At 39.5% G+C, this 12,468-nt stretch overlaps 1 protein-coding gene across 13 annotated transcripts in view; it reads left to right on the plus strand.

Moving 5' to 3' along the window:
- KLHL29 (kelch like family member 29) overlaps positions 1 to 11,704 on the plus strand; it is a 775,329-nt gene extending 763,625 nt beyond the window's left edge. For 12 of the 13 annotated variants that reach the window (XM_033937815.1, XM_033937829.1, XM_033937822.1 and 9 more), the window contains one exon: positions 9,400 to 11,704. In XM_033937815.1, the coding sequence (XP_033793706.1) occupies positions 9,400 to 9,583 (184 nt within the window). In that variant the 3' untranslated portion in view covers positions 9,584 to 11,704. Of the gene's footprint in view, positions 1 to 4,169; positions 4,246 to 9,399 lie in introns of all 13 variants that reach the window. The other variant, XM_033937828.1, reaches the window with a different exon arrangement.
- Positions 11,705 to 12,468: the final 764 nt, after the last annotated feature.

The following is a 12,468-nucleotide window of genomic DNA, read 5'->3' on the forward strand; positions in this document are numbered from 1 at the left end:
CCTATGGTCATCCTGCACTTTTCCTGGATGATTGCCAGTAGGTGCATGCCATACCATCACCTCAGGATGATATTTTTCTCATCATCTTTATTTCCTATGGTTCTACTAGTCTTCTACGTAATTCTTCCTAGAGCATATCATCCTCAGCACTGTTGTCTTATCTACCCTTCTTATCTCTGGATTCTTTTCTCTCTCTTCCTCTGCTAGGGATATTAATTCAAATCTTGACCTTTCAAGACAAGCTGTAGCATACCCATTCTTATTTCTGTTCTCCTATTCCTCTCCCTTTCTCATTCTCCATGCATGATCATAGTACTAATCAAAAACTTTCACTGGACCCTACGAACCCCACCTACCTTGCTACCATCCCATCTTCCTCATTTTTACATCCACACTACTCCATTTTGTTGTTCCATCTGGGCCAAAGGGACCAGGAAGAAGACACGGTTATCTACAGAAAAACAGAAAAGGAGACGAGGAAAGCAGATTTAGGGGGAAAAGTAAGAAGCTGGCTTGGCCATGCCATTTGAATTGACAGTGGAACATTCAGGCAGTAATGTTAGATGAGCTGGCTAAGATTTAAACTTAGATATCTGATGAAATTTCTGGACCAGAGAGAGAGTGAGCACTGAGAGTTATTAGTGTAAAGCTGGCACTGAGAGGCAAAGAAATAGGAGCATGAAGAGAAGAGCTATCAAGAGGAATAAGGAAAGCAGTGAGATACACTGATTGTGGGATAATGTAGCATAAGATTCATACATTAAATTGTGATGGGATCCAAAAAAACCAAGGGTATCAAGATCAAGGTGGTGATTAATAAAGTCAAAAGCAATAGATAGTTCGAGAAAAATACAAATTAAATAAAGACCCTTGAATCTGGTGTGGAAAAGGTTACTGAAAATTTTGGCAAGGCTAGTTCTGTAGAATGTTTACACAACTGGTGCAGTTCCTGGGACCGAAGCTGATGTTTGTAAGTGTGTAGTTGTACCAGACTTTGTTTTGGCAGAGATATTGTTCAGTAAATTGAATCTCTAGATCTTGGTGACCGAAGGTAACATTTTTGGGCAATTTGCTCAACCAGAAGCATTATACATGATGTCTTTTGCTGACTCACATATTTCATGATGATCAGCTGAAAGACATCTTGAAATTACATTGAAGGCAACATGTGGAGCTGCTGGACTTCTTTTAGCCTGAATGAGAAACAACTGAGGCAAATCTAAACTCAAAATTTTATATGAAATGAAGAGGCTGCAACGAAGGATTGAAAAAGCACCATAACTGAAGAAAATACCAATACAATAACTTCAGGAGGTCCATTTACTAAAGGATGTTAAGCTCTAATGCATGCTTAGTGCCTGAAAAGCAGGCTTCTGCAAATTGCATTAAAAATGTTTTGCAGTATTTTGCCTCCTAATGCTCACTAAGCACTTGTGTAATTTTTTATATGTATTTGTTAAGAGGATGTATGTCGTGGGTGAATAATGGGTGTGGAAGCATTAATCAGCTAGTGTGTTCACATTAACATGTGCAAACTGACAAATGCTGAGTTAATGTAGAAGCATTTAGCACCTCCTTAATAGAAGGAGGCAAGTGCTCATGCATTAACCCCCTCCCCTTTTGCAAAACCGTAGCATGGTTTTTAGTGCCGGCCGTGGCGGTAACAGCTCCAACGCACATGGGAATTCTATGAGTGTTGGAGCTGTTATGCCTCAGACAATGTTAAAAACCGCACTATGGTTTTCTAAAAGGGGGGTGGAGGGGTTAATTTTTGCAAATCCTGCATACTAATGGAAAAATTAGCACAAGACTTGCAAAATAAAAATAAATAAATAAACCTTGGATACCACTGTTGTATCTGGGCTTAGTGCATTGGAATCGTGTATTAAGATGCGCTAAGCCCTGTAGAAAAAGGGTCCTTAAGTAAGGTTGGAGATGCCTAGGAGGTTTTAATATGAAAGAGTGAGTTTCCTCTCACTGGAAATTGCATGAGAGAAACATGTCTAACTTTCACCAAAAAAAAAAGGCTTGAAGGATTTCACAGGATGGCTTTAACAGAGTTTTCTGGGAGAGCTGTGTCAGCATTGTCAGATGGCAATGCCCATTTATATAGGGTTATTTTATATTCCTTTTCCTCAAAGAATATTTACTATGTTATTTTGTTTTCAGTTTTATTAAATTTTCTTTCATTTTATGTACCACATATACTCAAATATAATCTGAGATCTTTGAGTCAAAATGGCCCAAAAAGAGGGGGAGGTCTCAGTTTATATTTGAGGCCTCTCCCTTGACCTACCTTAAGTCATAGTGTTCCATTGGTAAACAGGGACAGGAGCAATCCTTCCTGTGTCCTGGCCCGGCCGGATCTACACCCTTCTGCTGCTCCCCGGGCCAACCTGAAGCCCTGTGGTCCAGCAGTGAGGCAGGGAAGGAAAAATCCTTCTAAGCTCTTGCCCTGTTTAGTCTTGCTACTGAAATGGCTAGTGTGAGTTCCCATGGCAACCTCATAGGACTTCTGCAAGTTCAGAAGTGTCAAGAGGTTGCTAAGGGAACTTGCATCAGCCATTTTCAGTAGGGAGACTGCATATGGCAGGAGAATTGGAGGATCACTTCGGCGCCAGCTCACCGTTGGACCACCAGCACTTAAGGTAGGCCCAGGGAGAGGCTTGCGATGGGTCCAGGAGGAACTGAGTGTACAGCAGGACAGGACAGGTCACTTCAGGGAAGGCAGGAATGTCAGAGAGGGGAAGAGGAAAAAGATCTCCTTGGTTTATATACTGATGGGTTTATATTCGAGTATATATGGAAATTGGAGGCATTGAGGAGTTAGAGAAAATTCAATTAAAGTATATACCTTGGTAAGTACCTTGGTTTTCGAGCATAATTCGTTCCAGAAGCATGCTCGTGATCCAAAGCACTCGTATATCAAAGCAAAGTTCCCCTCAGGCCATAATGTGAACTCAGACAATTCGTTCCACAACCAAGGTTTGCTATGGTGGCCCAGGGCTGGGTACCTGCCTGAATGATGCCCGAGTATCACAGCCCCTTCAGCAGGGTGACTTCCTTGACTCAGGGTCCCCATAAAGCTGCCCTTCCGCTTCAGGGTGATGCTTCTGCCCTTTGCCAGCTCAGGCGCAGGTGCTGCTGCCGGTTTCTTAGCTCCTGAATTAAGCCGCCCGTCATCCTGTGTAAGCACACGCACGAGCTCTCGGCTCCCGAATTAAGCTGGCCACTGTCCCGATAACAAGTGCATCATGGGTAAGCACGCACGTTGATGAGCGCGCTTACATGCAACGTGTGTGTTATTGTGACTTAATTCAGGAGCTGAGAGCTCATGTATCAGGATGGCACTCGCTTTGCGAGATAAGATTTGCGGGAGTGTTTTGCTCGTCTTGCAAAACACTTGCAAACTGCGTTACTCGCAAACCGAGGTTTGACTATATTTATTTATTTTTTAAATTTATATTCCACCTAATCACTAGGTGAATCACAATAAAACATCCATAAAAAGGTTAAACATACAGGAGAAAATTTAACATGAAACCAAAAATAAACTGAAAGGTTGTTCCCACATTATACCTGTGTTCCCATTACACCAAAGGATATGCTAATGGAAACAAATAGATCTTGAACAGTCTCTTATATTGAGTCACATTCTTAGCAAGGTGTAAGTACCCTGGCAAACTGTTCCATAAACATGGTCCCCACAATAAAAATTCAGTAGGATTGGACATCAGAGTGAGTTGTGGTGGTAGTGAGCTCCTCAATGTTGTTTATTTTTGGGGCTTATTTCCTCTTTCTTTATGCCAAGATTGAGGGTATTCGTCCTCTTTCACAATCTGCTGCATCATCATGACAGACCGCATTGGGACTCTTCCTCAACCAGACAGCAGCAATTTAGCTAGTGATACTTTGAGCATGCAAGGTCCACAATTACCTCCTTGTGTCAGGCAGAATAGTGTACAGCTGCGTTGTAATAAGGAAAAGTTTGGAAGTACAGGTCGGGCTGCACAGTTGATGCCTGAACGGGTGGAACAGTTTGGTTTTTCTAATGACATCGACTCTGAGTATGGAGAGAGCTACCAATAGCATACAGGTAGTTAAGACTGGGGGACCTGTCAGATTGGTAGGATAAGCCAGCATGACATCTCAGGATTTTTCTCCCTCAGCTATGACTCCCTTCAAACTCTGGTGAAATCCAAGATGATAACGATAGAGGCATTATGGATGGAGACTCTGCAGCAGGTCTGGGTCTTTTTGTTTGTTTGTTTGTTTCTAATTTGATGTCCTCAGTGAATAAACTACAGGATATTGATGGTAAAATGAACCAACAAACCTCTAGGATAGATGAGCTGGAGTCATCTTTGAAAGACTAAGGAATTTTTAAGGTATTTTGGCTAAGGATAAAAATAAACATACAAAATGGGATATTCCAACAAACTCACTAACATTCAATTTATCACATTATACTATACTCAGAATGTAAAATCTTTATTTATTTGGTTTATTTAATTTAAATACAGTGGAACCTCGGTTTGTGAGTAACGCGGTTTGCAAGTGTTTTGCAAGACGAGCAAAACACTCAGCAAACTTTTGTCTCGCAAACCGAGCACCGCCCCGATAAACGAGCACTTACATCTACAGGCAACGCCGCTTCAGGGGGATACCTCTTCCTTCCGCCGGCCAGCCTTCCATGCCGAGTGCCTTCCGCATGTCGGAGAGCCTCTGAGTCCATGCAGCCGAGTGCCATCCCACCTACACATTGCGCATGATCACACAACGTGCAGGTGGAAAGGCGCTCGGCAGTGTGGGCTCAAAGGCTCTCCAACATGGTGCCAAAGGCACCCGGTGTGGAAGGCTGGCGGGGGGACGGAAGAGGTATCTCCCTAAAGCGGTGTTGTGTGGGCTCAGGGGTTCTCCAGCAGCTGGCGGACAGAAGAGACATCCCCCCGAAGCGGCGCTGCATGGGCCCAGGGGTTCTCCAGCAGCTGGCAGACGGAGGAGGCGTTTCCTTGAGATGGCGCTGCAGCACCCGGCACCCGACAGATACACACCCCTGGGCCACCCCTCACCACTTCCTCCCAGTTCCTTGGCACCTTTTGGGTGGTGGAACAAATTGTCAGCGTTGCCATTATGGCCTATGGGGAAAGTTTCTTTGATATACGAGTACTTTGGATTACGAGCATGCTTCTGGACCGAATTATTCTCATAAACCAAGGTACCACTGTACATCCTAAAAACCAATTTTATTTTCAATATCATTATATTGAACCATTAAATTACTACAACACAAAGTGATTTTAAAGTGCAAAGTATGATCAAGTGAAAAACTGGGCTGAGCTACAATTGTTTGCATAATTAATCAATTAGAATCATCCGTTGATCTTCAAAATTCATTAAGGTGTTTAGTTCATTTGAAAACAGTCAATACGCACTTAACTCAAGATGAATCAATCAAAATTCCTTTCTTTTCTTCAAGCTTAACCCAAACAATGTTCAAAGTGTTCACAATCCATTAAAATTGTTTTAATGGCAACAAGAAAGATTGTGCATTCTAATTATTTCATTACGCAGCCTTGAATGTTTTATCAGAATGGAAAAATAGTACAGTTCTTTCTTTTCCTGCATGGTGTGTGGAAGTCTGTCTTATGCGTAAATATGAAGAAGTAGCTGCTGTTAGGCGATGTTCAGTTTGATATTTTAAGAGGGTTTGGGCTCTTTTTGATGACTATTGAAGAATACATGCTAATTGACTTGTCTTTCTAGTTTACTCCCAATGGATAAGTTAGGTCCTTCATATTATGTATGTTCATTGTGAGCCGCTTTGGAAAAAATATAATGAAATATAAATATAATGAAAATATAATGAAATATAAATATAATGAAAATATAATGAAATATAAATATTTCAAATAAATAAAATTTGTCAACTTTTACAATTTTGTTGGGGGGAAGGGCTTAAATGTCATTAGATTAATTGTTGTATTGAATTATTGTATTTTATGAAATTCAGTCAACACATTTAAACTAATTATTTCCTTACTTGTTCACTTTGTAATCTTGGCAAGACTAGCAGTAGAGTATAAATATTATTTCATCACATGAAGACCCCAGATCAGATGCTTGTTCACATTCCTTTTCTTTCATCTAAAGATATTTTTTGACTATAGATTCATCTGTATACAAGAATAGCAAAGACCAGCATATACTGTGTTACTGGACCTGGGGAAAAAAGGAAATTATAAATTATGTTATATTAAAAATTAAGGGTGTTATCTACTTATTATATCATTTGATTGTACTGAGTGCTGTTTAGTGTATGAATTGTTTGTTAACCTGTTGCACTTTATGTTAATGAATAAAGATTTATAAAAAAAAAAAAAAATTAAGGAAGCCTTATATACAGAAACATCCCTAAAAATTAAGAATTTCTTTCTTTCTTTTTGTAAAATATGTGCTTTATTTTTCTGAGTAATTAATTGCTTGATTTTATTGTAATATTTTGTGATTGCTTATTTTGAATTTATTCAGGTGTATTACTTGAAGATGCAAATATAAAAATGAATGGACCGTCATATAAAAGAGTTATAGTGCTATGTTACCAAACCCCAAAGGTGGTCCCATGTTGCGTAGACTACACCTGATATCTTAAATGCTCCGACGCTCATAGAATTCCTGTAAGCGTCTGAGCACTTACCTCACCGGCCCACATAAAACCCTCTAGCACAGTTTGATAAAGGGGTGGTGAGAGAGAGTTAAGTTTCCTTGGTATTTATACTTTGGTGGTTATTTGATTATCTCCATTTGCAATTTGCACACATAAATACTGGTTTTAGAATGCCAGGATTGACACATGCAAATCAAGAATATGTGGATATTACAAGGGGGCACGGCCTGGATATGGTTAGGCTGAGACTAGGACAGAGCCAAAATATATGGGGTATTCCACACTTGTGCACTGAGATGACCATTGGAATTTTCACATGCTCCTTGGTACATTTAGGTTTCATAAAAGGGCTTGTTTTGGGAAGTGCTGTAGTCTAAAGGAGGGATTTCAGAAGTTTTCTCTCTTAATCTCCACCCCCTAATGAATCTGATAGTGCTAATTGATAAAATATAGACAAACATACACATCTAAGTGTCAGCATATATGTATAAGTGCCAACACATAGAGCATAGTTATCAATGTCATATCATTAAGACACGTTATTTTACCACTAATTCATACTAATTTAGTTCAAGTCTCATTTTTTGCATTGAGGAGTGTAGAAAAAAAAAAAAAAGGCAGTATGTGCTAGGAGGTGGAAGATAACACGTACAAATCACGAGAGAGACCTTGGGGGTGATAGTGTCTGAGGATCTCAAGGCAGTAAAACAAGATAACAAGGCCTTGGTTGTTGCCTGAAGAATGTTAAGCTGCGTTGAGAGAAGCATAATCAGCAGAAGAAAGTTGCCCTTGTTCTAGCTGTTAGTGAGACACTATTTGGAGTATTGTGTCCAGTTTTGGAGGCCTTTATCTCTTAAAAGATTTGAGGTGGTTCAGGTAAAGTTGACAAGAATGGTACAGGGTTTGTGCCAAAGAACATACAAGAAGAGAATGGAAGACAAGAATATATATACGCCAGAGAAAAGGAGAGAGAGAGGCAATATAATAGATATTGGATTACTTGAAATGTATTAGTATACAAAACAACTCTTAAAATGATGGGGGGGGGGTGGAATTAGAGTACATGAGTTGAGATTGCAGCAAGGTACATAAGAATAACCATACTGGGACAGTCCAAATGTCCATCAAGCCCAGTATCCAGTTTTCCACTCCAGGTCCCAAGTACCTAGCAAGATCTCAAGTAGTGAAACAGATTTTGGCCCAGATTCTCTAAACAGCGCTGTTTTTTTAGGTACTGGTAGTGCCCAAGCTCAGAAAAAAAAAAAAAAATGCTGTTTAAATGACATTTTTAACTGAGCTTCAAGGCACTTACCGTTGTCTACAAAATCAGTGCCAGAATCATACCTCTGTAGGTAATTTAGGCCGCCTAACAGCACTGTAGATTTGGCTAAAGCTAGAAGTGGCCGAAAGCATCTCTGGAGATGCGAGTCATATCAAAGGTAGGCCTGGAAAACCCTAGCCCACATTCCTGGTGCCTACCTTTGAAGGAGGTGCGACTCTGTAACCGTCACCATTTATGTGATTGACATGCAATCGGCAGCTACTTTTAAGGCAGCCGCTGACAACAGTGTGGTTAGAGCAGTGTTTCTCAACTTGGTCCTGGAGTACCCCCTTGCCAGTCAGGTTTTCAGGATATCCACAATGAATATGCATGAAAGAAATTTGCATATAATGGAGGCAGTGTATGCAAATTTAATGTGGATATCCTGAAAACCTGACTGGCAAGGGGGTACTCCAGGACCGAGTTGAGAAACACTAGGTTAGAGAATCTGAGCCTTTGTGCTGCTTATCCTAAGAATAAGCAGTGAATTTCCCCAAGCCATCTCAATAATTGCCTATGGACTTCTCTTTTATGTAGACTTTGAAGTAACATCAGGAAATACTTTTTCATAGGGTAATGGATGCCTGGATCATCCACCCAGGAAAGGTGGTAGAATTAAGAATGATGAGAGAATTCAAAAATGCAAGAGGCCAGGAGATGCCTAACTAGAAAGAGGATGGAAACACAACATGGATATACATTTGACAAAGTAGCTCATGAAAAACTCCTGAGGAAATTAGAAGGTCATGGGATAGGAGGTAGTGTCCTATTGTGGGTTAAAAACTGGTTAAAAGACAGAAAACAGTGTAGGGTTAAATGGTCAGTATTCTCAATGGAGAAGGTAGGATTCCCAGGTGGTCTCTGCTGGGACCACTGCTTTTTTAACATATTTATAAATGATCTAGAAATTTGTCAGTGATACAAAGTTATTAAATCACAAGCAGATTTTGAAAAATTGCAAAAGGATCTTATGAGACTGGTATCCAGATGGCAGATGCTGCTTAATGTGAGAAAGTATAAAGTGATGCATGTAGGAAAGAGGAACCCAAATCATAGCTATGTGATGCAAGGGTCCACACTAGAAGTAACCACCCAGGAAAAAAAGACCTAGGTATCATTGTTGATGATTTGCTGAAACTGTCTGCTCAGTGTACAGCACTGGCTAAGAAAGAAAATAGAATGTTAGGAAAAGGAATGAAAATCAAAACTGAGAATATTATAATGCCTTTGTGTTGCTCCATCAAAAAATTTTGGGTAAAGGCCAGTTGAACCAAATGTGAGTGGAAATTTGGTTTTGGTTGTGCACATCCGTAATTCTTGTGGTACAGAAATTAATTCTTGCAGTACAGCAGAAATAAGTTCAGATTTTGCTAAGCTAAAACTGTTTATTATGTTTGTTTTTATTTGACAGTGCTGTGGTCCTTGATGGAAAAATTTACGCTACTGGTGGGATTGTTAGCAGTGAAGGACCAGCTCTTGGAAACATGGAGTCCTATGATCCAAAGACAAACACCTGGACACTTTTACCAAACATGCCTTGCCCGGTGTTCCGACATGGATGTGTAGTCATCAAAAAGTACATTCAAAGTGGTTGACCCTATGGGACCCCATTTGCAGGTTTTGACCTGCTTTAGTACTGAAATCTTTCACAAGAAGAGAATTTTACAAAAGACAAAGTAAACATGAACATTTTGCTGTATGCAGTTTTTGAATATCATCTACATTGAATGTAGAAAATCATTCTCACCTTTTGGTGAAAAAGGGGCAAATGACTCTATTCTGTATATAAAAGTATAACTCAACAATGTAAGTTTGTCAATAGATGCTGTAGTGGCACTTGTTATGAACAACCTGGGTGCAATAGCATTTCCCTTATTTTTTTAACTTGGGTCTTTGGGGCAGAGAGAGGACCTGCATGTTGCTCCTAGGAGTGTACATCACAAGTGACCGGGCAAATTAGTTTTATGAGTACACAGTAAGCGTTGAGGTATTTGAAAGGAGGTAATCAATGTGTTTTTGCCACCTTGATTCCTATATTTGTTTTAACAAGCACCTACTTTTCAATAACAGCAAGTGAGCTTTGGCTGGCAGGAGACTTAGATTGAAGTGTCAGTCTTCCAGCAGATTCCAATGAATTTTCTAGGTCTCTAGTACATTACTGTCTGCAAAAGGAAAGAAATAAAAATAGACCACCACAGTCATGAAATTCTACATGGTATCTGACGGTGACAGGGTCATGTGTGTGTGTATAGTTTCTCTGCTTTCTCCTCAATTTTATTTAGAAAGCAAACTCAATGGAATTTGATCTCTGTAATTCTATATACAGTCTTGAAGATTTTAGAGACATTTTGATAAGTCTCTCTAACTTTTTAGACATGTTTAAGCTAGTACCTTTCACTACAGGCTGTAAGGTTTACAAGATTTCTGCAGGGACCACGTTGTCATATGGACATGCTGAATATTGGGAAATACACCAGGAAATAAAAGTACAACATACCTCAACCCAGCAAGATACTGCACCATGGCATATTGTAGCATTTGGAATATGGCAACCAGGGTTTCTGCTCCTTGGGAAAGGACCTTTTGAACATTCGTTGCCTACAGTCTTGCTTCACAGCCTCATTAGGGACAACATTTGTATCTAGTTCCTAACCTCAATCCTTCCATTTTAAGACTGTTTTTTTAAGTGATTTCCAAGGGAAGATCCTTGAAGTCTTATAGCATAGTTACTTTGTTTAAAGAAAAAAAAATAGCTTGTCTGACAAACAGTTATGGCAAGTTCTTCATGAAAGAGTCTTTGATTTAAGTTAATACACATTATGAGATATGTGTGGAATTTCTAATATATGTAGCAGTCATACAGTAAAAATGGCATTCTTCAGTGCAGAGAACTACAGTAAGGCAGACATCTTAAAAGACGAGAAAACTTTAAGGTTCAACATGACATTTTAATTAAGGATGAATTTCTCTGGCCCTGTTTCTTTTTTCCATTGATGTGTCTCAGGATACTTTATACTTTCCTTTCCTAAATGTCATGCTATAAGTTTATGCAACAGCATTGTGTATAACACCATAACAATGCAGAGATGAATTTTAAAGCATAAGTATGCTTGATTTTTTTTATCATTATATCTTGGGTAGAGCAGTACTTCAGGCACTCTGTAGATGGCTAGCCCAGCAAATTTCATGTATCCGATTGGTTGTCTTGTTTAAAGCAAACAAAAGAACATTTGACATTGGGAAATTGTACTGTAATGCTGACAAAATATTTACTTGGTTGGCAAATAATTGTGGAGCCATTTTAAGGCTGTTCTTCGGAGAGTATGAGAAGGTTCAGTCTTTATGCAGTTGTTTTAAATATTTATTATTCTTTATAAAATATTATAAGCACAAGAAAATTATGTAAGTAGTAGGCTAAATGAAATATTTATGTCAAAACAAGACACAAGTGAACCTAGTGATTGGAGCACAATTTTCTAACTGCCTGGGGCAGGAATAATTCTAGACGTTCAAGCATTTCTTACCTCCAAAGGAGGTGCTAGCCAACTACACAGGGCTCTGCCCACTTAACATTTTCCAGCTTATTCATCTAATCACACTGGAGCAAAACTGACCATGTCTATGAATAATACAAAACAGGGATATCTGTAATGGTAATGTACATAGTTTGTTTACTGTTAAGTTCTTGTTATAATAAATATATTTATAGATCTAGATCCACTATCATTTGAAAGACTTTTTTTTAAGATGTAACTTGGTTTTGTTTTTGGAATTCTTTGGCAACAGTTAACATGACAATGAACTCTGTCTGGGGAACATATTAGAAAGCAAGGTTGTCTTTATTTAAACATACTGTTGTTTCCATAGCATCCTTACCAGACTAGTCCAGAATGTGTGAATTATATCTGCCAACCAACAGATGGAGACAAAGAACAAATACTGAATGTTCTGCCCTATAAGGGCACGCTGAAGCCTTAGCTGGTTGGTATTTCTCTGTCTCCAGCAGATGGTAACAGGTTAACCATCCAGCTTCTGAACTGATTTGTTATTGATGCTCCTGGGTCAGTTTGGCAGCTTTAACCAGTTGAGCAGGAAGTATATTTAGCTGAGTTTCAGTTCAGGGGAGAGGAGAAATAAGGCAATTTTATCTCACAGGAGTCTGAGTTCCCTCTTCCTCCACTGGATTTTTCAACATGAACTTTTTTCCTTCAAGTTTAGAGGTATACTTTTACTGTGGGCTTTGGATGAAGACTTGATTACACTCTGAAGTTGAAAGGGGAAGCCTAAGGGTGTGGCTAATCCTGAGGGAGTTTGAGCTCTCAGCTGCAATTATTTTCAGATGTACCCCCTGAGGGGTGCTTATGCTAAAGAGCAAGCTGGTTATGGCTTCTCCAAGGAGATAAAGCTTCATCTGTGAAGTCAGCTAATGGCAGTGCCATCCCAGGGAACACTTAAGCTGAAACAGACACTAGGGAGAAGA

Source organism: Geotrypetes seraphini, chromosome 3, assembly GCF_902459505.1.
Source record: "Geotrypetes seraphini chromosome 3, aGeoSer1.1, whole genome shotgun sequence".
Classification (NCBI taxonomy): Eukaryota; Metazoa; Chordata; class Amphibia; order Gymnophiona; family Dermophiidae; genus Geotrypetes; species Geotrypetes seraphini.